Source organism: Centruroides sculpturatus, unplaced genomic scaffold (genome assembly GCF_000671375.1).
Source record: "Centruroides sculpturatus isolate CEXI.00-Female unplaced genomic scaffold, Cexi_2.0 scaffold1836, whole genome shotgun sequence".
Classification (NCBI taxonomy): domain Eukaryota; kingdom Metazoa; phylum Arthropoda; class Arachnida; order Scorpiones; family Buthidae; genus Centruroides; species Centruroides sculpturatus.
Genome location: NW_019386203.1, coordinates 74,023 through 100,792, shown reverse-complemented (window position 1 = coordinate 100,792; position 26,770 = coordinate 74,023). Strand labels below are relative to the sequence as shown.

Below are 26,770 nucleotides of genomic sequence, written 5' to 3'. Positions count from 1 at the left end.
TAATCATTTTTTGGGTCAAAAAACTGCATTGCTCAATAATTTCAATCATAAAATTAAACTCTACTTTATGAAATTGAATTGATATTATAATCATCTTAATTAAAAATACAATAATTTGAATTCAAACATCAGCCTCAATCTGTATATACATTGCAAGAGGGTTAAGTTATAACAATGAATAAGAAAAATTTCTTGTCAGATTTTGAATGGATATAAAAAATAAGGTGTACATTTCATCTCCTACTTTTTTGTAGTATTGTATAAAATAAATTACATTAAAAAAACAATTTACTGGTAAAAAAAATAGAGAGATGTTCACTCTGTCCCTTTTGGATCAATGCCTGTGAATAAAAAATACAGTGAAATCGGTTAACGAACATAATCCATTCCAAGACTGCATTCACTATCCTAACCTATTATCAATTTACCATAGATTTTTATGAGAATTTGATTACAGTAGAGCATCGATTATCCAACTCAATTGGGGACTGGGGTTGGTCGGATAACTGAAAAGTTGGATAACCGAAAAGTATGAAAAAATCCATTATTAGTGTAGTATATTGTTATATCCCATGTAATTAGTATATAGTCTATTAACCTACTTCGCGTTGAATTTTCCTCCATGTTAAGCCTATCAAATTTTTTTTTTTTTAAATAATAATTGTCACTATTGTATCGTTAAAAATTAGAAAATTAAGCCTCATTTAAATACTGGCTCCCTTTCATAGTCGAGCCAGTGTTGCCAGCTAAAACACAAAAATAATGTTAAAGTAGCCAAGACAGCCAAATATTGTAGCACCACATCACTAGCAGACATTTGAATTTGTCGACTAGAACACAATCGGTTAACCGAGGTGACGGTTAATCAGGGGTTGGATAATCGATGCTCTACTGTAATTTGTTCTGGGGACTCCCAAAAATAAATAATTATATGCTTTCTTATTATGTTTATATATATATATATATATATATATAAATGGACGTGTGTGTGCCTATATTTCACTCTGCAGTCAAAACTACACATTGCACATGAATGGTGTTTGTATGTGGTAGTAGCCCCAAGTCTCCCATCGTGCACTATGATGGTTGCATCTCGATAACTATATGGGTGTGGGAGATATGGGGTTGAAAGTGGCTGACTTTGAAAATGTGTAACAATGGAAGTGTTAGTAATGGAAGTGTTAACAATAAAAGTGTTGAGTAACCAAGGATGTATTAAGAGAAAGTGGTGTGCAAGATTTACAGGCGCAGATGCTGTTTTTTGCGTTATTGCGGGAAATCAAACATATTTTTAGACCCATGTAAAAATTCTCTAATTAGTCTAGAAACGGGGAACCTAATTCTTGCATTCTGTAAAAACGGGTAAGATTGGCTATAATGTAATCTTAATCTTAAATGTTTTTGAATAGTCAAGGACCATTATGTGTGAGTAGTGGGGATGGCTTTTGAAGATGTGTGACGCACATGCTTCAGTTGATTTTTTCATAAGTAAAAGTGTACGAATAACAGAAAAAAGTAGAAAGTGAAAAGTGAATAGTGAAGTGAGAAAAGTAAAAATATACAAAACAATGCCAAAGCATAAGAAAGAATTTTTGCGGTCTGGAATCATATTTCAAAGGCAAAAGATGGTGCGGAGAAATGAAACCACGGAAGAAGGAGAAGTATATCCAGACTGAGTACATCTAACATTGTTACGAGAAAATTATCAATGAAACAGAAATACTCTGACAGAAGGGCAACTTGAAAATTATAGGGAAACACATCGAATCAGAAAAAAATTATGTAGAGGAAGAGAAACAGTCTTTTATACTGTATATATATATATATATAAAACTATATTACATATAAATGTACAAACAAATAAAAACCCAGCGAAATGGGTACTTGCAGCTAGTATGTAATAATAAAAATACATGTATACAGTCTTGCATTTTTATCAGTAATGTTTTTTCTGTTTGTGAGGGTTAAAGAATCTGTCCAATGTCGATTGCTTTTCTGTCTTCTTCATGATTTTTCAGAAGTAATTAATAGCATTGTCATTGTAGAGATCCCTAAGCTTATTAACCTCAACCTGGTTTGGATGCCATTCTAAGACCATTGTTCTGACATCCTCCCACTTCTTCAAAACATCTTTATATAGCATATCAATAGCAGATGTTGGCATTAATCCTCTTTTTCAGAAGAAAACATATCTCGCCGAATTTCTTGGTGTTCGTCATTCAAGTGTTCTTGGCGTTCTTCTGTCGTCAGATCCATTTCGGGTTCCATTATGAGCTCTTCAATGTTCTTTATTTCTCAGATGTGATTTTTGTTACTCCTTTAGCTGCTTAAGCCTTCTTAATTATACTGTATCTTTCTTAGATAAGATTAAACTGCATCCTACTATAGACCTGTTCAAGCCATACTGCCCAGCAACATCAGTTATCTTCTGCCTACTCTCTACCTTTGCTATTATACTCTCACCTTTCAAAAATAAAAACTGACACAAAACTTAATGAGTGCCCACCCAACAGTCTCATGAATACTATAAAAAAATTATTTCTGTCAGAAAAATAAAAGGCTGGAATTGCAAGGAAGAGTTTCAAAGTTTGGAGGAATACTACTCCATCAGTATATACTGATATACCGGGTTGAGCGTCGATGATGACATCTCCCACTCTGAAAAGTTTTGAATTGTTGCCTGAAGACAAGGGAAGACCAATCAGTATTCATTATTTTACATCGCTTCTTCTTGTGTTTGTTCTGTGAGGTGTTCATTGTCTGAACATAAAAATCTTTTGCAAAAGTGTTCGTTATCTGATTTGTTCGATCACCCACTGTATTACTTTTTTATTTGTTCTACATTTTAATTTAAATTACATTTATTCTATTCTACATTATATTCTCCTTTCCAGTGGAGCCTAAAGATGCTTAGATTGCCGAAAATGTTCAATTAATGAAAAAGATGAACAAGAGTTTATGAAGTATATTTTTACTTTATGATAGTGAGTTAATGATAATTCTGTAACATTAGATCTGTTTTGTTCTGGTGTTAGTTTATAATAATGAATAGAAATTAATTTGAAAATATTTAGACCATAAAATTCCTTTATAATATACATAGCAATAAACTATGTTGTACATTAAATATAAATAGTCATGAAAACAACCTGCATATCATATTATTCTATTGCTTTCTTTAACTTTCTTTTACTTTGTTTTATGCCAGTTTTCCAAGATCATCAATTTGTTCATTCAGAAACTGATCTGATGTAGTCTTCCATTCTCTTCATCTCAATGTAGGATGGATATTGACATTCTTACCTGCCGGGTTAATCTATCAGTCTAAATCTTCCTCATCTTTTTGTTTTCGCTTGCTTCAATATATAACAAATTAACTATTTTTTATATTCTAATGTAGATTAACACATGCAGACTGCTGATAAAGATTTTAGTCTGTTTTGTTTATCCCAAATGTATGCCATCATCACTTTTGATATCTTTATACCAAAAAATTAAGTTTCCACTGAGAAGTGAAAGAAGTCACATTGAATAAGACAAGTAACTTTACTATTCACAAATGTTGCTAATTCACATGACTAGTCAAAAATTCAACAGATAATATTGTCAGTTAGTATTAAATGTTATAAATCTAAAAAACTGAATTTTGGGCTACACTTTAATAGGTTAGTTTTAATTAATTAAATTATGGCTCAAATGTATGCAGTTACACAACTATGTAGTGTTAAGATAAATTCAAAATTAATTTCTAATCATAAAGTTAAACAATTTTAAAAAATTCTAGAAGAAACTATCACTCCAGAATGGGAATCAAGCCCATAATTTCTGATAATCATGCAGGTGCATTACCAATTATGGTATATGGATTTTCATCAAGCATTAGTATAAATCTAGCATGAAGATATAATAGTTTAGACTTTTAGATTCTAATACATAATAAATAAGGCATCACATAAGAATTTAAAAGATTATTATATTGCATTAAAAGCAAAATAATTTTTAACAGAAATAAAGAATAAAATTCAGACAATCAAAGTTTCTTTCAAACATTAAAGATGAATGGAAGGAAAAAAACAAATCATAATTTGTTATTAATACTATATATTATTTATCAATACATATGTAATTCTTTATTGAGATATAAACAAATAAATTTAAACATTAACTCTTACGTGAAACAAATTTATAAAAAAAAATATACAAGTTTTGTTTGAACTGAGTAATATTTTGAATTTTTCAAAATTTTAATGCATTATTCTTATTCTTTAAAATAATCAAAATATATTCATTTTTCAGAATATTCTTCACAGAAATCTGGACTTATTCAAAAGTACTTTAACTTTCTAAAAACAAATTTAAACTTTAGTAAAAGAAAAAAATAAACATTTAAATGACAATCAACAGACTTCTTACTATAACTCGTTAAGGATAAAATTTTAATTTTACGATTCGCCACAGTAAAACACCGACAGACGATAAAAGTCACAGTATCAATTTAAACTAAAGCTCCTTTAAGAGAAATCTGCTCCATAAAAAAGTGATGTAAAACAGACAAAAGAATGTATCCGTAATACTATAAAGCAGTAAAATCATTAGTCCTTATTAGTCTTATATATCAGATACAATCCACAGAAGAAAATTAATTTAATAGCTCTACTCGTTTTGTTTCCTCTTAAGCGAAAAGCGATAAATGTATACCGAAAAAAAACAACACACAGATTTACTTTGCAAAACAGATTAATTTTAAAAAATCATTCTACCAACACTTTATCAATAAACATTTTCCCTAAAAATGAATCACATCACAGTTCAATGAACTACAATTTTAGATCATCCACTTTTCAGCAACAAATTTAAAGCATTGTACTGAATATAAAAATCTCTTACCTTATTAAGCTAAACTGTATTATATATATATATTATCACTAGTATTTTAATTATCACATGTAAGTTATTATATACATCTTACAATATATAATAACAAACAATAACCAATTTAAATAAAGAGAATATCATTCAGATCCAAATTATAATTACCCTATATATCTTAGATTTACTTCATTAATTATAATCACCTCATTAATAATAATTACACAAATATACACGGCTTATTTTATGTAATTGCGCTTAATGTATAAGATCGGAACACACTACCCCATTTGTTTTCAATCATTTACATATACAGTGTACGATAATTACATTAAGCGCAAGTTAAGATAATGTACAGTACAGAAACACGTGGACACGTTTTAACAATGGAGATTCGAAAAATGTTTCAATTTCAAACGCATAAGTAATTGATAAGACAATAAATAAACGATAGTAGCGTTAATACAAGTGAATTTTGTGCGCGATCGCCTTTCTATAACAGTGAATTTGCGAGAAGATCGGGAGATAATTTAACACAAAACCTGCCATACGGGAATACGAAATTAACTCGAGACTTTCGACGTAAGTTTCAATAAAGTTAGAAGACGTTAAAATTAACTCGATTAAATCGAATTTTTAAATATATCGCAGGCATTGGTTAAGAAAAAGTCGGGTTTAGAACGAAACCTGACTCAGCTCGCATCAATGTTAGGCCTATTTTCTCACACCATTGCCAAATCAAAGAAAGATTACAAGCGATGTTTAGGAAAGAGAAATAAAAAAAAGGAAAGTAAAATTACTTTCTAACTTACTTATTCGTTTGTAGAGAGGTTCTTCCTTTCCTTTTATTGCTGTTCATGGCGACGATTGATGCGAAAATTGACAAAGTCCTCTTCTAATAAAAAGGTTGGAATCAATTCCAAAACATGATAATAATAATAAAAAAAATAAAAAAACGACGAGAGAGAGAGAGAGAAACGATCAGTCTAATCCGAGTCTTTTAAATTACCGGCGAACGGTAAACAGTTTAAATTAACAAATTACTAAACAACTACACAACATTGATCTGTTTTGGTGATAAAACGAGTCAAAAAAACGTTTTCCTTCCCAAAGTTGATCTTGTTGTCTACATGGCGACAACATCCCAACAACACGGCCGGAACTACTTTTATGACGTCGGATAAATAGTGCGTCGACAAATTCGTTAATATTTCGATAATTCGATAAGATTTTAAACAAATATTTACCACGAAACGTTTATTCCAGAGGAAATATAAATTGCGTTTAAAATACTCCAGCGTTCGATTACGTATTCGGTTAATACGAGTGTGGATGAAAATGTGCGTCAACCGTTGCCTTTTCACAGCTCGAGGCGCCAGCTGATCGCAAGACGCCGGGTCGGGAGGTACGGTTTTGGCAATGTGCCAAGTAGGTCAACACCGACCAAAAGAAATGTTCGTCTCAATTCGTGTGAATATGTTCGCTTCTCGTTCTATGCCTAACTAACACGCCAATACCATAATAAATTTCCCTTCTATTCGTCCGTACGTACGAAATCCCATATCCACAACCATTCCAAAATCAATTTTCTAATAATACCCTTTACAAATTCCGTGATAATCTTTTAAATACCTTCCCCCCTTAATAATCTTTTACAATTTTATACAGGTAAAAGCAAACGCCGAGTTAATTAAATTTTAATCGTTCTAAGCAAATACAATAAGTCAAAATATATTTACTTTAATAAATTCGATCCAAAATCGAAGAAAAAAGTATTAAAAGTATATGTACGAATTTACTATTATAAATCAATAATTTACCCTTTTATATATGTAATTTTTTTCTAATTGTTAAAGAGTCGTGTTACCAATTACCGTGCCTATAATTAAATATTTTAATAAGAATTTTGAATAAAATAAACATTTAAATGACAATCAACAGACTTCTTACTATAACTCGTTAAGGATAAAATTTTAATTTTACGATTCGCCACAGTAAAACACCGACNTACAAATTCCGTGATAATCTTTTAAATACCTTCCCCCCTTAATAATCTTTTACAATTTTATACAGGTAAAAGCAAACGCCGAGTTAATTAAATTTTAATCGTTCTAAGCAAATACAATAAGTCAAAATATATTTACTTTAATAAATTCGATCCAAAATCGAAGAAAAAAGTATTAAAAGTATATGTACGAATTTACTATTATAAATCAATAATTTACCCTTTTATATATGTAATTTTTTTCTAATTGTTAAAGAGTCGTGTTACCAATTACCGTGCCTATAATTAAATATTTTAATAAGAATTTTGAATAAAATAAACATTTAAAAATGGCTTTTATTTCTCGTGTTTGTAAACTTTATTTATATATTTTAATAATACGTTTTCTGTTTACAGTTCATAAACACATTGTATATCATTCGTGCGTTATATTTTCAGGAAATATAATTTTAATTATTGCAAAATGATATCGTAACGTATGATTAAACGTCAAAGTATTTAAATTATTTAAAAGATAAAAGGGGGAAAATAGTATAATAAATTCCGTATAAATTTTTTTTACATATAATTCAATCGTTATAAAAATAAAAATAAAAAAGTACTAGCAAATTGGGTCGATATTTAATATACTTATATTGCACGAAATTTAACATAATTTCCTTTATTTTTAAAATGTAAAAGATCAATTTTAATTTATGCAAATGAGTATAAACGAAACGTGTCGCAACGTGTCAATTATCGAACGGAACTTAAGAGATTCGTTTATAAATTCGAAAGTCTTTAAAATCTATAAAGAAATTCTAATTCGAAACCTAAAGCGAAAATATTTAAACCCGGAAATAATGGTTTATTCCCGTATGAAGGTCAAAACGAAGTATTGATTCGTTAAGGTCGCACAATAAAAATAAACATTTAAATGACAATCAACAGACTTCTTACTATAACTCGTTAAGGATAAAATTTTAATTTTACGATTCGCCACAGTAAAACACCGACAGACGATAAAAGTCACAGTATCAATTTAAACTAAAGCTCCTTTAAGAGAAATCTGCTCCATAAAAAAGTGATGTAAAACAGACAAAAGAATGTATCCGTAATACTATAAAGCAGTAAAATCATTAGTCCTTATTAGTCTTATATATCAGATACAATCCACAGAAGAAAATTAATTTAATAGCTCTACTCGTTTTGTTTCCTCTTAAGCGAAAAGCGATAAATGTATACCGAAAAAAAACAACACACAGATTTACTTAGCAAAACAGATTAATTTTAAAAAATCATTCTACCAACACTTTATCAATAAACATTTTCCCTAAAAATGAATCACATCACAGTTCAATGAACTACAATTTTAGATCATCCACTTTTCAGCAACAAATTTAAAGCATTGTACTGAATATAAAAATCTCTTACCTTATTAAGCTAAACTGTATTATATATATATATTATCACTAGTATTTTAATTATCACATGTAAGTTATTATATACATCTTACAATATATAATAACAAACAATAACCAATTTAAATAAAGAGAATATCATTCAGATCCAAATTATAATTACCCTATATATCTTAGATTTACTTCATTAATTATAATCACCTCATTAATAATAATTACACAAATATACACGGCTTATTTTATGTAATTGCGCTTAATGTATAAGATCGGAACACACTACCCCATTTGTTTTCAATCATTTACATATACAGTGTACGATAATTACATTAAGCGCAAGTTAAGATAATGTACAGTACAGAAACACGTGGACACGTTTTAACAATGGAGATTCGAAAAATGTTTCAATTTCAAACGCATAAGTAATTGATAAGACAATAAATAAACGATAGTAGCGTTAATACAAGTGAATTTTGTGCGCGATCGCCTTTCTATAACAGTGAATTTGCGAGAAGATCGGGAGATAATTTAACACAAAACCTGCCATACGGGAATACGAAATTAACTCGAGACTTTCGACGTAAGTTTCAATAAAGTTAGAAGACGTTAAAATTAACTCGATTAAATCGAATTTTTAAATATATCGCAGGCATTGGTTAAGAAAAAGTCGGGTTTAGAACGAAACCTGACTCAGCTCGCATCAATGTTAGGCCTATTTTCTCACACCATTGCCAAATCAAAGAAAGATTACAAGCGATGTTTAGGAAAGAGAAATAAAAAAAAGGAAAGTAAAATTACTTTCTAACTTACTTATTCGTTTGTAGAGAGGTTCTTCCTTTCCTTTTATTGCTGTTCATGGCGACGATTGATGCGAAAATTGACAAAGTCCTCTTCTAATAAAAAGGTTGGAATCAATTCCAAAACATGATAATAATAATAAAAAAAATAAAAAAACGACGAGAGAGAGAGAGAGAAACGATCAGTCTAATCCGAGTCTTTTAAATTACCGGCGAACGGTAAACAGTTTAAATTAACAAATTACTAAACAACTACACAACATTGATCTGTTTTGGTGATAAAACGAGTCAAAAAAACGTTTTCCTTCCCAAAGTTGATCTTGTTGTCTACATGGCGACAACATCCCAACAACACGGCCGGAACTACTTTTATGACGTCGGATAAATAGTGCGTCGACAAATTCGTTAATATTTCGATAATTCGATAAGATTTTAAACAAATATTTACCACGAAACGTTTATTCCAGAGGAAATATAAATTGCGTTTAAAATACTCCAGCGTTCGATTACGTATTCGGTTAATACGAGTGTGGATGAAAATGTGCGTCAACCGTTGCCTTTTCACAGCTCGAGGCGCCAGCTGATCGCAAGACGCCGGGTCGGGAGGTACGGTTTTGGCAATGTGCCAAGTAGGTCAACACCGACCAAAAGAAATGTTCGTCTCAATTCGTGTGAATATGTTCGCTTCTCGTTCTATGCCTAACTAACACGCCAATACCATAATAAATTTCCCTTCTATTCGTCCGTACGTACGAAATCCCATATCCACAACCATTCCAAAATCAATTTTCTAATAATACCCTTTACAAATTCCGTGATAATCTTTTAAATACCTTCCCCCCTTAATAATCTTTTACAATTTTATACAGGTAAAAGCAAACGCCGAGTTAATTAAATTTTAATCGTTCTAAGCAAATACAATAAGTCAAAATATATTTACTTTAATAAATTCGATCCAAAATCGAAGAAAAAAGTATTAAAAGTATATGTACGAATTTACTATTATAAATCAATAATTTACCCTTTTATATATGTAATTTTTTTCTAATTGTTAAAGAGTCGTGTTACCAATTACCGTGCCTATAATTAAATATTTTAATAAGAATTTTGAATAAAATAAACATTTAAAAATGGCTTTTATTTCTCGTGTTTGTAAACTTTATTTATATATTTTAATAATACGTTTTCTGTTTACAGTTCATAAACACATTGTATATCATTCGTGCGTTATATTTTCAGGAAATATAATTATTGCAAAATGATATCGTAACGTATGATTAAACGTCAAAGTATTTAAATTATTTAAAAGATAAAAGGGGGAAAATAGTATAATAAATTCCGTATAAATTTTTTTTACATATAATTCAATCGTTATAAAAATAAAAATAAAAAAGTACTAGCAAATTGGGTCGATATTTAATATACTTATATTGCACGAAATTTAACATAATTTCCTTTATTTTTAAAATGTAAAAGATCAATTTTAATTTATGCAAATGAGTATAAACGAAACGTGTCGCAACGTGTCAATTATCGAACGGAACTTAAGAGATTCGTTTATAAATTCGAAAGTCTTTAAAATCTATAAAGAAATTCTAATTCGAAACCTAAAGCGAAAATATTTAAACCCGGAAATAATGGTTTATTCCCGTATGAAGGTCAAAACGAAGTATTGATTCGTTAAGGTCGCACAATAAACGTTTGAATTTTATTTACGATATTTAACGTTGCGACGTTTATTTTTTTAAAAATATTTTTCTATAATTAAATCATTACTTATTTAATTCTTGACGTCCTTGTTTTAACTGGTCCGCATTCTTGGTTTCATTGAAAAGGCGAATGTGATTGATTGATAAACTTTCTTGGCTATTATTGAAGAAAATATCAACAATTTAATTACAGAAAAAATTATTTATATTATTTTTTAAATGTCGATTAAATAATTATTGTTATTTACTTAGCAATAATAATTTAACTGACTTGTATGTTAAGTTAATAAAATTTAGGTTTTTATTATTTATTTATTTATTTATTTTTTAAAGTTCTAGCAATTTGTAGCTTGGTTGAATACATTTTAGATGTGGCAATAAGTGCAAGTAACCTATTTTTGCCTTTCATAAATGGAAAAAAAATGTCTAAAAATTCATTAGATATTCTAAAAATATTGTTATTAAAATTAAAAAAAAAAATTGTTCAGCTTTTAGAAAATTCCAGTAAATTTTCTATAGAAAAATTATTTAATGTATAAAATAAATGTTTTAAAATTATATTCTATTGTCATAAAAGAATTTTATCGATAATTTTAAATATATTTATTTTAACTATAAATATACTTGGAAAATTTATTTAATAAAATGACTTAAATGTAAAATTTGAATGCAAATTTCTTTGAGGAAAATACAATTACAAACATTCAACTAGCATTATTGATTTTATTGTAATTATATCTTTTTTTATATAATCTCTTCTACAAAAATTGAATTAGGTAAAATTAATTTATAAAAATTTTATGAATTAATTTTATCTAAATCAATTTTTGGGTTATTTTTTTTATAATTATATAAGTTTTTACTGAATCTATTGATTGCTGTATTTGTGTATTTATGAATTCTGCAAAAATTCATATTATAAAATATTTTTGAGCTTTAATAATGATGAAATTAAAGAGTTAAAGAAATAAAAGATTAAAATTTCTGTAGTAAGTAATATAATATTTTATGCAAATTTCTTCTAAATATTAGAGATTTAGTGTACTTTGCTCTATCTAGTATTTTAATTAATATTATATGAAGAGAAATTTAGCTATTAATAATTTATATCATGTTTTTGAATTTTGTTTTACCTAAAACAATTTTAAATCTGTTTGATTAATCTAGTCCACATTTTTATGTAAATTTGACATAAGTTTTTATTCCATATTTGATTAACTTAATGAAATTTAGTTATCTGTTAAATAGCATTAGGGGGTGTTTTGTCTACGTTCTTGTAAAACCACCGCTGGCAACACACGTGTTTTTCTTTAGATAGTTAAGGAATACGAGTCTCCTGGGACTTTCTTAGTATGAAAACGAAAATCCTCTGCAGTAAAAATAGTTTTTACCGTACTTTAAGGTTTGTAACTAGAATGAAAGGGCACTTTCCAAAGTTCAACTGCAATTCCCCATTGATTAACTTATGACGTCAAGAACAATTCAATCATTCAATACTAGCGTATTCGAGGAAAGATTTGTTGAGAGAAAACTAATCATAATGAAGATGAAGAAAATATAAAACACGTTAAGTCTACAAAGTTCATGAACTCCACTATTTTATCATTAAGAAATAGTGTNTGTCTTGGCTACTTTAATATTATTTTTACGTGTTTTAGCTGGCAACACTCATTCGACCATGAAAGGGAGCCAGTATTTAAACGAAGCTTAATTTTCTAATTTTTAACGATATAATAGCGACGATTATTATTTTAAAAGATTTTTGTTAGGCTTAACATCGATAAAAATTCAACGCGAAGTAAGTTAATAGCGATATACTAATATACAATTACATGGGATATGATAATATACTACACTAATAATGGATTTTTTCATACTTTTCGGTTATCCGACTTTTCAATTATCCGACCAACCCCAGACCCCAATTATGTCGGATAATCGAGGCTTTACTGTATTTATTTGTTAGAAAAATTGAAAGTGTCTGTAGATGTAATTTTTTAAAATATCCTTCTTCGTGATAAAGTTTTAATACTCATTACTATAATCTAGACACGTTAATCCTTAAATAATAAAAGTAGAAAAAATAATATTAATTTTATTTAATTTGAAAGTTGAGTTAGATTTCTTTATTAAACTAATATGTGCATTTTGGTTATATCAATACCCTACTCCAATTTGGTTTTTGTTTTTCTGTTTTAATATGATGTTTTAAAAGTGGTTTTAATTCTTCCTTGTGATATTTTGGTTGATAAATTTAATATCTGTTTTTAATATTTTAAGGCTAACGCAAAACGCAACGCTGCTTAAGAGCATTTTTACAATCTCCAGACCCTTCAAACAGGACATCTATTATATTTACTTCTAAATAACGGACACTGTCGTCTATAACTAACCTTACAAAAACGTAAAGTCGCGCCTTCAATATTCTGAAAGAATTAATTTGGTACGAAATATTTTAAAACTAAAAGTATCGGTTCGAATACTCTTTCAAACGACGCATTTTCACTATAGGCGCGCTGAAAGTAAGAATGGGGAGGAGGGCGTGTTGTAAAAAGCCGAATAATACTCTGTGTGTTAGAAAACACTAATCTGGTTAAGTTGTCAATTATTACTTATCGTCATACGTATTAGTGTCATTAAAGTTTGTCTTATTGTTGGAATTAAGCTTACAGTACCGAGAAACCATAAACTTTTCCCGAATTATCATTCATTCCACAAGAACCGTAGTACAGTAGTAACGAAAAAGAAACTTAAAACGGTAACGACAACGGCGCTTATTGTAGTGAATGGGGTTTCTCATTTCCCGGTCTTCCGCTTGTCCCGGGATTCCGGGATAAAAGTGAACTATTTCTCGGGATAGAATTAATTATTTTTAAGATATACAAAATTTAATGAAATCAAATGACATAATTATTTTTCCTTTTTTAAAGTAATTTAATACGTTCTGTAACTTCCAAAATCATATTAATAATGCTATGTAAGATATATATTAAAAATTATCTTTGAATTACGTAGAAATTTTCACAAATAAAAATTTTATTAAAGTTTGCTGGAAACTGCATACAAAAAAGTGCTTTGAATTGAATTAAAAATTTAAAAAAATGAACTTAGATTAAACTTCTAACTTAGAAGGTAATTTCGTTTTTTAAATAAAATATAATACAAAATATTGTAAATTTTCATAAGATTTTAAAAAACAAAGACGGTCAATACTGTACTCCGATCACTCGATCTGGTTCTTATTTTAGTAATGAAAAGTCCCGCTACCGAGAATGCCCTTGCCGATTCGATTGATGCGATTGGAATCGTGTTTAATGCATTTTAGAGAAGACAGTTATTATATGTTTTTCACATGTAGCCTGGAAGATTTCTACTTCATTTTCGAGATTGTAGTAAAGATCATACTTCTTTTGCTCTCTAATATTCTTGCTTTGTCTACCTCGACTGCTTTAATAGAAATATCATAATCCAATAATTCAGCAGTTCGTTTGTCTTTAATAATCAGCTTATGAAGAAAAACTTCATACTTACATACTTCGTATTCGTTTGTATCCTTGCCAATTTGCACAACTTGGCATTACGCAGTTATCGAAGCTACTGGGCGTGGTTAAAAATTAAGACAGCGTAAGCGCAATTATTCCAGATATTACACGTTCTGACAAGTAAAAAATTTTGAGTCCTGCCGCAAAAAAGCTACGCATTGATTATTGACCATTTGTGACATGCCACAACGAGCAAAAATTAAAAACTAATAAGTAGGTTTAAAATTAATAAATACAAATGTATTCCGACAGTTTATGAGTTAATTATGCTTTCTATTTACAAAATTTCCTTAATCTTAACACAAAATAAAAAGTGAATTTTTAAGAAATTTGCGGGATTTCCCGGGTTAAAAAACAACCGGGATCCCGTTTGAGAAACCCTAGTGGTGAAAGTTTAAAGGTCGTGTTATAAAGATTTGCTAGGCACTTTAAAGTGTAAGAAGATATTCAGTCTTATGGCATTTATAACGTAATTTATGATCTTAATAGATTTGTGGTGACTTCGGTGTAAATTTTTTTTATAAATCATTTATTGGAAAAACCAAGAATGTTCAAAAATTACACCTACTTGATAACTACAAAGCAGACAAATCCATATATCGATTTTTATTAGACGCTTAGATCATAAATGATATAAATGCAAGAATATCGAGCAAATTTCCAACTCTTTGAAGAGGGTGAAATTTATAAGCGCCTTTCCTTAATGTCTAAACTGAGACCGCCGGATGGCCGAGCCGGTCAAGATGGCAGCCTCCTGCTCTGTTAGACTCCGGTATCGAAACCAAGCGAAAAATCCCTGTAGGCCCGGCCAAACACGTTCTATGTCTTTGAACTCACCTGCAAATTTATCTGGCTATAATAAATAAATACCAACAGTGTTAACTGAGACATTTTTCTCAATAATGGCAACTCTCATATCTGCAATATCAGATAAAGATGCAACATTATTTGATGTTATTCTGAGACAGTGTTTCTTAAACAAAAGATTACATTTTTAGAAAATATGCTTTTCAGGGGACAAGAAAACATCAGGAGACTGCAATTTCATAGAACAGTGATGGGCAAACTTTTTAAAGAGCGGGCCAAAGGAAAAGAAGAAAACTTTAGGCGGGCCAATATAATTGTAACCTAGCGCTGCATCTGAAAATCCAGATGGCGCTATAAAAACATGTGCAGGCCGTCCGCCATATTTCTTTTTCTCTCTTTCGGCTACGCTACGCACGACGAGTGAATGTTCTGTACCGAAGCATGCTTGTAACCGATCGAGCTTTTACTCAATAAGTGTAAAACAAAAGTTTGTACATGATTGTAAATAAACGTTCGTGGTGAGATATAAAGCTTCGGTTATTTTATATAATCAACGAACACTCAAGTTAAGTGGTGCATCAACCACCACAGCCTGTATTCTTTTTTACTCGTCAGATTAGGAATAATGTCGCGCGGGCCGGATAGAACATTTCAGGGGGCCGCATCTGGCCCGCGGGCCGTAGTTTGCCCATCACTGCCATAGAACATATAAGAGGATTGAAGTCATTCTTTTTTCGAAGATGGATGGACTGTAAGTCTCTGACATGTTCAGAACGCAACACAAATATTCCTCCCAACTCGTAGCATCTACTTGTCTTAATATTTTTCCGGGACTTTGCATTTTAGGTATACCCATTTCATCCATTTTATATACAGTATGTTACAGCATTAAAAAACTTTGGACATAATCTAAGTTTGCTTCTTTGTTGTTATCGCTTTATTTCTACGTTTTCGAAGAAAAGATTCAATTCTATTTTATTAAACCATGTCAATCTATTCACATATGCAGGGCCGGCCCGAGAAGTAGCGGGGCCCGGTGCAAGAATGGAAAATAGGGAAAAAGTATAATATTCAAATTTGAAAAAATGCTCAATTAAAGCAAATAATAATAATAATTATTATTATTATATACTACTGTACTTAAAATGAATTTTCTTTAAACATTTATAAGTTTTGAATTATTAATTGAAATTTTAACATATTATTCCGCTAGGGGGCGTTATTTAAATATGAAGTGGCATGGATGAAAATGATTATTTTATCGTGAAGTTATTTGTTTTCGAAGATTTATTTGAATTAATTTCCGAATGGCCGCATTGTGTTTTGGAAAATCTTGCTTTCTAAGAGGTGCAATTTTTATTTTAGACAGAAAAATTTTAATGTTTTTAAATTACATCTTCATATATTTTGATCTTAAAACATTTTAAATAAATTTAATGTGAAGTGAAGAAATCATTGAAATATTAATTTAAGATATATTCTTATAATATCTCTTTAATATGTCAAGTTTTTACTATTAGAAATATTCAAGTGGAAATACTGTACTATGAACTGATTCAATTAAATAATATCCTGCACCTAAATATAACTTGCTAAACAATATGTTAAATGGTTTAGAATGCTAAGAATAATGAGCTTACTCTCGTTAATCCGAACAAATTATTGCAAAGAATGTTGGTAAGATGTGAACTCTGAATGAGGGGTTTTCCGCCCCAGAATTGTAGACCTCGGATACTGAGACACTATCAAAGTGTACACTGTTCAAACGCAAAATTTATTTTCATTTTGCTTATACAGTAATACTCTGAGTTTCGTAACATGTATACATGTGTAACACGTATGCATGTGTACCATTTCTGGTACACATGCATACGTGCTTACAATTAGACTGGAAAGTAAAGGATTGCTCCACTAATCCTTTACTTTCCAGTCTAATTGTAAGCACGTATGCATGTGTACCAGAAACTCTTTCTTGTAAACAAGATTCTTCTATAGTACTCGGTAAAGGTTGAGCAGCAAAACCAAGCACATCTTCATTGTTTGTTTTTCTATATGTATTGTTTCACGCAGGGCTGTGGAGTCGCGTAAAAATCTACCGACTCCAACTCCGACTCTGACTTTTCCTTATTATCCGACTCCGACTCTGTTTCATATACATAACAAGTTGGTAAGTAAACGGGAGTCGGCGGATTTTTTGACGACTCCGGCTAAAACACCAAAACACCACGACTCCGACTCCACAGCCCTGGTTTCACGTCATCAGTGTAGTTTGCCTTGAGTGATTTGTTTAAGACATAACCTGTTTACTGCCACTACATTTAGGTAGTGTTTGTTGTTTATTTACAGTACTGTACTGTTAAAATGCAATGAAAATGACAAACCAAATTTGTTGATAATAAACAAAAAAAACAAAGGTTTGCAATTACAATAGAGCATCAGTTATCTGAATTCTGAACCAAAACATTGGTTAACTGAAAGCATTCCAGTCGGCAAATTCAAATTTTCACTAGGGCTGTGGCATTGCAACACTCTTCCCCTCCTTGTCAAACTAAACTGTAGACCTAGTTTAATGTATTACATTATGTAAGATATATATTTGTAAGACGTGTGATACAAATTATATACAGTACAGTTTTGTGTTTAATATATTTTTTGTAAATGACCAGTTATCCAAACAACCCCAGTCCCGAATTGTTTCAGGTAATCGATGCTCTACTGTTCTTTAGAAGAAAAATTAAAAAACAAATTCTTTATTTTGTTTATATTGTACTTTGTATTTCTATTGTTCTTTTATACAAAAAAAATAATAAATAATATATGTACAGTACACATATAATAATACATTTGTACACATATACAATACAGTACACATTTGAGTTATGTAGAGATCTATGGTCTGCATTATTTATGTAACTAGGGGTATCACTGTAAATGCCATATAATGAATATTTGGAATAATTTTGTTGTTTTACCTGTTTCATTCATTAGAATTAATGATTAATGTGTTAATTAATTTGGAAAGCTTAAAAAAAACATTAATTTAGTATGGCATTTTCCAAGAAATTTAAATTGTGTTATTTAATATGTAGTACTGCAAATTTACATTAATTTATTACAATTAAATACAGTTCAAAACTGTGCAAACTTTACCAGTAACTTAGTAAAAATAGCCAGAAAAAAGTTCAGATTAGCAGAAGTGCACTGTATTATTAATAGAGTACATGCTTCTTATTTTTTCAGAATATTTCTTGTTACTTTCCCAGCTGTTATTTATACATAACAAGGGAAAGTATTGGAATTGTGTCCAGATTTTGAGACCTCTGAACCTAAAAAAGTAAAAGAAAAAACAAACAAATTATTCCACTGAAGTGTGTGTGTTGACAAATATTTCATTTATTATCTCAGGATGGGATGAAGATTAACCAATGAAATTTGGCATGGTAGCTTGTGTATAAGGAGCATTGATACTATTAAATTCTGGTTATGAAAGACAAAGGGAATGGAGAGATATATGATAGTTGTGTCATATCTCGCAAGGATCAGACTTAATAAAGATTTTATTTGTTGTTAACATTTACAGTTTTTTTTATAAAACTTATCTCTATCCTCCAAATTAAGCATTTTCCATTTTATAATAGTTAAAAATATAGAAAATTTTTATAAAAATTCTCATAATACATGGTGCCAAACAAAATTTTATTTATTTATTATGATTAATAATATAGTTACTTTTTAAATAAAATCTCCTAACTGCTGGGAAAGTTATGCAACTTGTTGCTAGATTTTTTTTATTGCTATTGTTTATCAAGTTATAATATTATATGATGGCTTTGCTACTATAATATTGATAACAAAGATTACAGATTATAATTATTGTGTAATCTTTGATGAAAATGGTGGTAAAACTGGTTGACTATGTAGCAATGCTTTGCTCATCAATTAGATTAACTGATTGTTAATTGTAATTAGACATCTTGTTGAATCATGATTAGCAATGTGGTAAAATTTATCAAATAAAATTATTTTTCTTGATAAAGATGTGCAAGTAATATAGAAATTTAACAGTATATAATAATTTCCTGAGATTTTGAATAATGTATATCAAAGTAAAGAGTATAGATGATTTCAAAACTACTGAAAATTGTTTCTAGTTACATTTTTAATAAACACAGTTCTTTTTATTTCTATTCAGGACTGTAGTCTTTCAAAAACTAACAATTTCATTATTACATGGAGGGCTTATATGGTAGAACCCTGATTATCCAAGTGGATTGATGGTACTTGTATTCAGGTACATCAGTCCACATCAGTTTAAGATAATACAGACTGCTGCAGTTATTTTCAATTAAAAGATTTATATGGTATCACTTTTAAGCCATATTTTTATGTCTTACTGACTTTAATCATAAGAACACTTTGGGTAAGCTATATTTAGTATGTTTTTCATTACATACAACCAGTTTTTGTAAGAAGTGAATATGGTAAGAATAATTTTTACATAATTTATTATAAAGATAATATATACAATAGTTATACTATGAATGGTTCATCTCACATTGAAGTTAAAATGATAAATGGAAACTAATACAAGTTTCTTTAAAAGACCTCTCAAGAGTTAAGAAAAGTACTGCAAACAAAATGTTGGATAGTCAAGGTTCTGCTTGTTAAGTTAAGGCAAATCAACACTTAGGTGATCTGCCTAGAGGGATGCCTTCCAGGAGGTCTTTTGAAGGTTAACTGACCCTGTTACAGATGTGGAGAAAACCCGGTGAACTCCACACGATCAGCCCTTCCCAGCAAGGCCTAAACCCACGATTGAACTCCCAGTGTTCAGAGAATGGAACCTCTTGGCCACTGGTGGGCCTAATCAAGGTTCTACTCTTTCTATTTTGAACTTGAGACTTATTTTATTGTAAAAATATTTATTTCAAATGTTTTGTTTTTCTTCATATTTTCCTTTCAATTATCACATACCTNTTTAGCTATTAATAATTTATATCATGTTTTTGAATTTTGTTTTACCTAAAACAATTTTAAATCTGTTTGATTAATCTAGTCCACATTTTTATGTAAATTTGACATAAGTTTTTATTCCATATTTGATTAACTTAATGAAATTTAGTTATCTGTTAAATAGCATTAGGGGGTGTTTTGTCTACGTTCTTGTAAAACCACCGCTGGCAACACACGTGTTTTTCTTTAGATAGTTAAGGAATACGAGTCTCCTGGGACTTTCTTAGTATGAAAACGAAAATCCTCTGCAGTAAAAATAGTTTTTACCGTACTTTAAGGTTTGTAACTAGAATGAAAGGGCACTTTCCAAAGTTCAACTGCAATTCCCCATTGATTAACTTATGACGTCAAGAACAATTCAATCATTCAATACTAGCGTATTCGAGGAAAGATTTGTTGAGAGAAAACTAATCATAATGAAGATGAAGAAAATATAAAACACGTTAAGTCTACAAAGTTCATGAACTCCACTATTTTATCATTAAGAAATAGTGTTCGTTTTAAGTAATAACTTCAACAATAATTATTACAGTTATTATCGTTACTTTTTATTATAGACTTTAAACAAATAAAAAATGGACGAACATAATTGATTTCATAAATTTCATACATTATTTCCAATAATTACTCTTCATATTGAATTTTATAACGATTTATCATCTTTTAATTTCCCACATATTTTAATTATAATTATTATTGTCTTTAATCAGTTTACACTATCATTGATAACGAAATAATATTCTTCTATCACTCTATGACGTTGTTTAGAACACAGGTTCATCGAAAGGTATGGAGCCATGGGGTAGAGCAGACCCCCCCCCCTTTTTTTGAACAAATGAAAAACGTGATGAGATTAAGAAAGTTTTGCTTAAATCATTTTTCTCATTACTGATTTATAAGTTAAACTTTGGAACGTACCCAAACGTATCTATCTGTCTATATATATATAATCGAGGTGGGTTAATAATAATAAGCGCAAAGCCCAAACGGTTAGGAGTTGAAAGTTGAAATTTGGTACACAGAGTACGCGCACTAAAAAGGGATTTTTCGAAATTCCCCCCCCCCTGCAGGGGAGAGGGAGAGGATTAAGGATTACTCTGAAGAATTAGGCTTCTATGTACTATTTTAGATACATTTTTACGCATTTTTGCGGGAAATCGAACATAGTTTTAGACAGACCCATGTAAAAAGTTTCTAATAAGTCTCGGAAGAGGAGGCCTAATTTTTGCCCCCGGGTCGAATTGGAAAGAAAACTTTTTCCACGGGCCGAACCAGAGGCTGCCCTAGGAAGATTTTGAGGCGACGCGAGATCCCATTATGGTGTCACCCCATAGAGACTAAATTGTACATAGAGATTAGATACATTTTTCACACTATCATGCTTTATCAACATTCTACGCTGTACTTACGAGATTTGTAATGGAGGGTTAACTCTAAACGCACAGTGAATTGTTGACCTTTTTTTTTTTCTTTTTCAGGCGTCAGAATTTTTAAATCGAGCTATTTGGATTTGAGTAGCTAATATTGAAAGATTGATCGCGGGCCACATAAATTCATTAGACGGGCCGGATCCGGGCGCGGGCCGTATGTTGGCCATGCTTGGGCTATAATCTAATAATCTTAATCTTTGCTATCGTTACTTTTTGTCCGAACAATCTGCTAGTAAAATATATTTTTTACAGAAGTTTCCGTGTTAAACCTTACACATGCTTTCAACTTTAAAAAATATAGTAACGAATTGCATAACTTTCCCGGCAAAAAAAGTTAAAATTGGGTGGTGCCATCTGTTATGAAATTATTTTAAAAATTTTTTATATTATTAATTATTATAAAATGACAAAAAGCTTAATTTTAAATGTAGACATAAGTTTTATTTTTTTTTTAAATTGTAAATGCTAATAACGAGTAAACTCTTCATTAAGTCCGACTCCACACACACCATCTATCTTCCTACCCTCTTTAACAAATAAAATTCAATAGTATCAATGCCCCCTAATACACAAACTTTTCCGAAATATTTCAGAAATTTTCGACAAAATGCATAAGTATTATTAAGCTTTAAAGTGGGTGAAGAAAATCGTATTTCCCATACACATACTGGGCACGTTTCTTAGTAAAGCCGCTTAAGGTTGTTTTGTTAAAAGACAGTTAAGCTATTTCTGTTAGCCGCTGTGGCGCTAGTGTAGCGAGGTCCACAAGGGTGAAGACAGAAGTAAAGATTAATTAAGACGACTAACACCATAAATTATACGCATATTATATATTGTATCTCATATGAAGATTGTGACGTACGAAGATCTATTTTAAACACAAGCGTCTAGACCAGTGTTTTTCAACCTTTTTTTATCTCACAGCACACTTCAACCTATAATTAAATTGCCGCGGAAACAATCACGTGATTTAAAGTCGTGTTTATAAACATTCTATCACCATATTACTTGATACGTAACTTAATTATTTTTGTTTATATTTTTTGTTTATTAAATAAAACAGTATCGCGTTCCTTAAAATAGCAGCAGGTTTCAACAATAGTTATTTAAATTAATAATTTTCATTTACATAAAAAAAAACAATTAACATCAAGTCTTAATTTGCGTTTAAAAGTGGCACGATAATTGCCTTTAATTAAAAACTTGCAAAATATCCCGCTATTTCTATTGATAAGTTAAAATAATTTGAACTAAATACGGACAATTATAGATATATTTTTGATTTAAATGAAATAACACGGTGTTATGCACGTATAATTTTGCTTATGAATATATATTTTACTACATTACAGTCGGCCCCTCTCCATAACACTGTTGATTATTTCGTTTTATATGAATTCTATGTTGTTCGAGTCACTTAGATTTTACAAATACGTGAGCCGTTCACAGCCCGGCACACGTATTTGTAAAATTCAAGTGACTCGTACAACATGGAATTCATATAAAACGAAATAATCAACAGTGTGATAGGGGGCGATGTATATATAACTTATACGTTTCTTATTATAACAATGAAAAACTCGTATAATCAATTTAAAGAAGTATTAATTTTGACATTTACACTTATTGTTCTTTGGGTTTCTTTTTTTAGAATGATTTATTTAATAACTTTCAAAAATTTTCGCGGCACACCAGTTGAAAATCGCCGATTTAGATCCCGAGCGAGCATTAGTTCTAAATAATGCCGCTGCGACAAACAGCGTTAATATCCGGAAGCTCAATTTGTCGTATTCTGGTCATAATTACAAATTACGAATGCTTTATTCGTTATTATTATTAGTTAAAAATGAAAAAAAAAAAAAAGTTAAATGTTTAGATAGACACCTTACTTATAAATGAATGATTTTTCAATAAAAAAATACAATAAAATTTAGAACGGAATGCTCTTAACTCGTAAGATTATAAGGTGGATTATGAATAAAAAATATAAGGCGACTTAAAAGTTGATATTTTCTTACTATAAAAATGCTTCTGGAAATCTTTCCCGGCCACGAACTTCTACAATTCCAAAGTTGTAAACGAGAAATTATAATACAGCGAAACTTCCATATACAGGAACTCCCGAATAGCGGTCATGTTAGAGTTAAGGTCTTTTATTAACTCTAGTTTCGATTTTTCAAAAGTAAATCGACCTCTCACAGCACAGGATAGGATGACAAATAATATGTACTGTACTTTTTAAAGTGCATTTTTTTATTCAAATAATGTATTTATAAATAATATGTAGGCCAAAAAGTAGCCAATGCGCCAAATGATATTTTTTACGCCAAGCTAATAAAAGGATAGCCAAATTTGGCGCAAAGTAGTCAAATCTGGCAACTCTGATGCTCGCGAGAAGAGTGCGAGATCTCGTCCATTTTTTTTAAAATGAAAATCCCCGTTTTTCACAGTGTGCTTTTTCTCTCTCTGTGCGGTCAGTAAAGTTCGCAACTGTCTTGTGATCTGTGTAAGTAACTTCAATAAAGTTTTTATTTCCGAAGACAGTGCTGGTACAGTACAATGGTGTTTTATCGTTTTTTTTATTAATTAGAGACAAGTAAAACAAATATTTGTGTTTTCCAAATAAATTTTTCTGTCTCCTTTATAATAAATGAATTTACAGTAGAGCCTCGATTATCCGACCCCCGATTAACCGACACCTCGGTTAATCGACCGCACTAGTCGGCAAATTTCAAATGTCCGCTAGTGATGTGGCGCTACAATATTTGGCTATGTCTTGGCTATTTTAATATTATTTTTACGTGTTTTAGCTGGCAACACTCATTCGACCATGAAAGGGAGCCAGTATTTAAACGAAGCTTAATTTTCTAATTTTTAACGATATAATAGCGACGATTATTATTTTAAAAGATTTTTGTTAGGCTTAACATCGATAAAAATTCAACGCGAAGTAAGTTAATAGCGATATACTAATATACAATTACATGGGATATGATAATATACTACACTAATAATGGATTTTTTCATACTTTTCGGTTATCCGACTTTTCAATTATCCGACCAACCCCAGACCCCAATTATGTCGGATAATCGAGGCTTTACTGTATTTATTTGTTAGAAAAATTGAAAGTGTCTGTAGATGTAATTTTTTAAAATATCCTTCTTCGTGATAAAGTTTTAATACTCATTACTATAATCTAGACACGTTAATCCTTAAATAATAAAAGTAGAAAAAATAATATTAATTTTATTTAATTTGAAAGTTGAGTTAGATTTCTTTATTAAACTAATATGTGCATTTTGGTTATATCAATACCCTACTCCAATTTGGTTTTTGTTTTTCTGTTTTAATATGATGTTTTAAAAGTGGTTTTAATTCTTCCTTGTGATATTTTGGTTGATAAATTTAATATCTGTTTTTAATATTTTAAGGCTAACGCAAAACGCAACGCTGCTTAAGGGCATTTTTACAATCTCCAGACCCTTCAAACAGGACATCTATTATATTTACTTCTAAATAACGGACACTGTCGTCTATAACTAACCTTACAAAAACGTAAAGTCGCGCCTTCAATATTCTGAAAGAATTAATTTGGTACGAAATATTTTAAAACTAAAAGTATCGGTTCGAATACTCTTTCAAACGACGCATTTTCACTATAGGCGCGCTGAAAGTAAGAATGGGGAGGAGGGCGTGTTGTAAAAAGCCGAATAATACTCTGTGTGTTAGAAAACACTAATCTGGTTAAGTTGTCAATTATTACTTATCGTCATACGTATTAGTGTCATTAAAGTTTGTCTTATTGTTGGAATTAAGCTTACAGTACCGAGAAACCATAAACTTTTCCCGAATTATCATTCATTCCACAAGAACCGTAGTACAGTAGTAACGAAAAAGAAACTTAAAACGGTAACGACAACGGCGCTTATTGTAGTGAATGGGGTTTCTCATTTCCCGGTCTTCCGCTTGTCCCGGGATTCCGGGATAAAAGTGAACTATTTCTCGGGATAGAATTAATTATTTTTAAGATATACAAAATTTAATGAAATCAAATGACATAATTATTTTTCCTTTTTTAAAGTAATTTAATACGTTCTGTAACTTCCAAAATCATATTAATAATGCTATGTAAGATATATATTAAAAATTATCTTTGAATTACGTAGAAATTTTCACAAATAAAAATTTTATTAAAGTTTGCTGGANTAATGGTTTCCAGATGTTGAGAACAATGTACAGTAAGGGCACAAAGTGTGAGATTCATAGAAAAGTTTTCCTAAGAATATTTCCAATCCTTTTCTCACACAAAAGAAAATGGGTTAGGGGCGTTGGGTATAACTTTACGGAACAAAGAGGGCGGTGGATCGAAAAAGTTTGGGAATCACTGCTTTAGACCAATAATTATTCTATCAGCCATGTAAAAAATTTTTGAAATTTGCTCTCTTATATAACAAAATCTTAATATAACAATCTTAATATAAAATCTTATATAACAAACTCTTATATAACAAAATCTATACCCAAATTACCTCCAGATTCTCCCCTCATCAATACTGTGGCATCCGTAACCTTTCTACTACTACTAACCTTCTTGAAACAACTTATACTATTTTGCAAAATTTTGAGAACAAAAAAATCCACCTACATAATTTATATTGGCATTTCCCAAGCCTTTGACTCTACCATTCCTAAATTACTACTTCAGACTCTAATTGATTATTTTGATTTAGATCCTGCTCTTTACTGTTGGTTAAACAATTACTATTTATCCAGACTATGTAAGATTCACATTGGTGATTTTGATTTTTTTCCTTTCTCCGATCTGTGGCATACCTCAAGGATCTGTATTAAGCATGTTTTTTTTCTCAGCTTATATGGATAAACTAGCAGACCCCGCCACGCGTTGTTGTGGCTCAAAATGTATCTATTATAAATGTATAACACTTCCCCTGTGGGGGGGGGAAATTTTACGAAAAATTTCTTCTTAGTGTACATTCTCTTGACGTACCCTATTAAAACGCAATCAAAAACGCAAAAACCCGCATCTAAAATAATATAATAGAAGTCAAGTTCTTCACGGTAAGTCTTAATTCTGTCCCTCTCCCCGTGGGGGAATATCGAAAAATTCCTTCTTAGTGTACATTCTGTTGACGTACCCTATTAAAACGCAATCAAAAACGCAAAAACCCGCATCTAAAAT

At 30.3% G+C, this 26,770-nt stretch overlaps 1 protein-coding gene across 1 annotated transcript in view; it reads left to right on the top strand.

Annotated features, from left to right (window-relative positions):
- The first annotated feature begins 16,343 nt into the window (after positions 1-16,343).
- LOC111614066 (39S ribosomal protein L16, mitochondrial-like) overlaps positions 16,344-26,770 on the top strand; it is a 59,414-nt gene continuing 48,987 nt past the window's right edge. Inside the window, exon 1 of the mRNA XM_023355444.1 lies at positions 16,344-16,473. Within this exon, the coding sequence (XP_023211212.1) occupies positions 16,434-16,473 (40 nt within the window). The 5' untranslated portion in view covers positions 16,344-16,433. The remainder of the gene's footprint in view (positions 16,474-26,770) is intronic.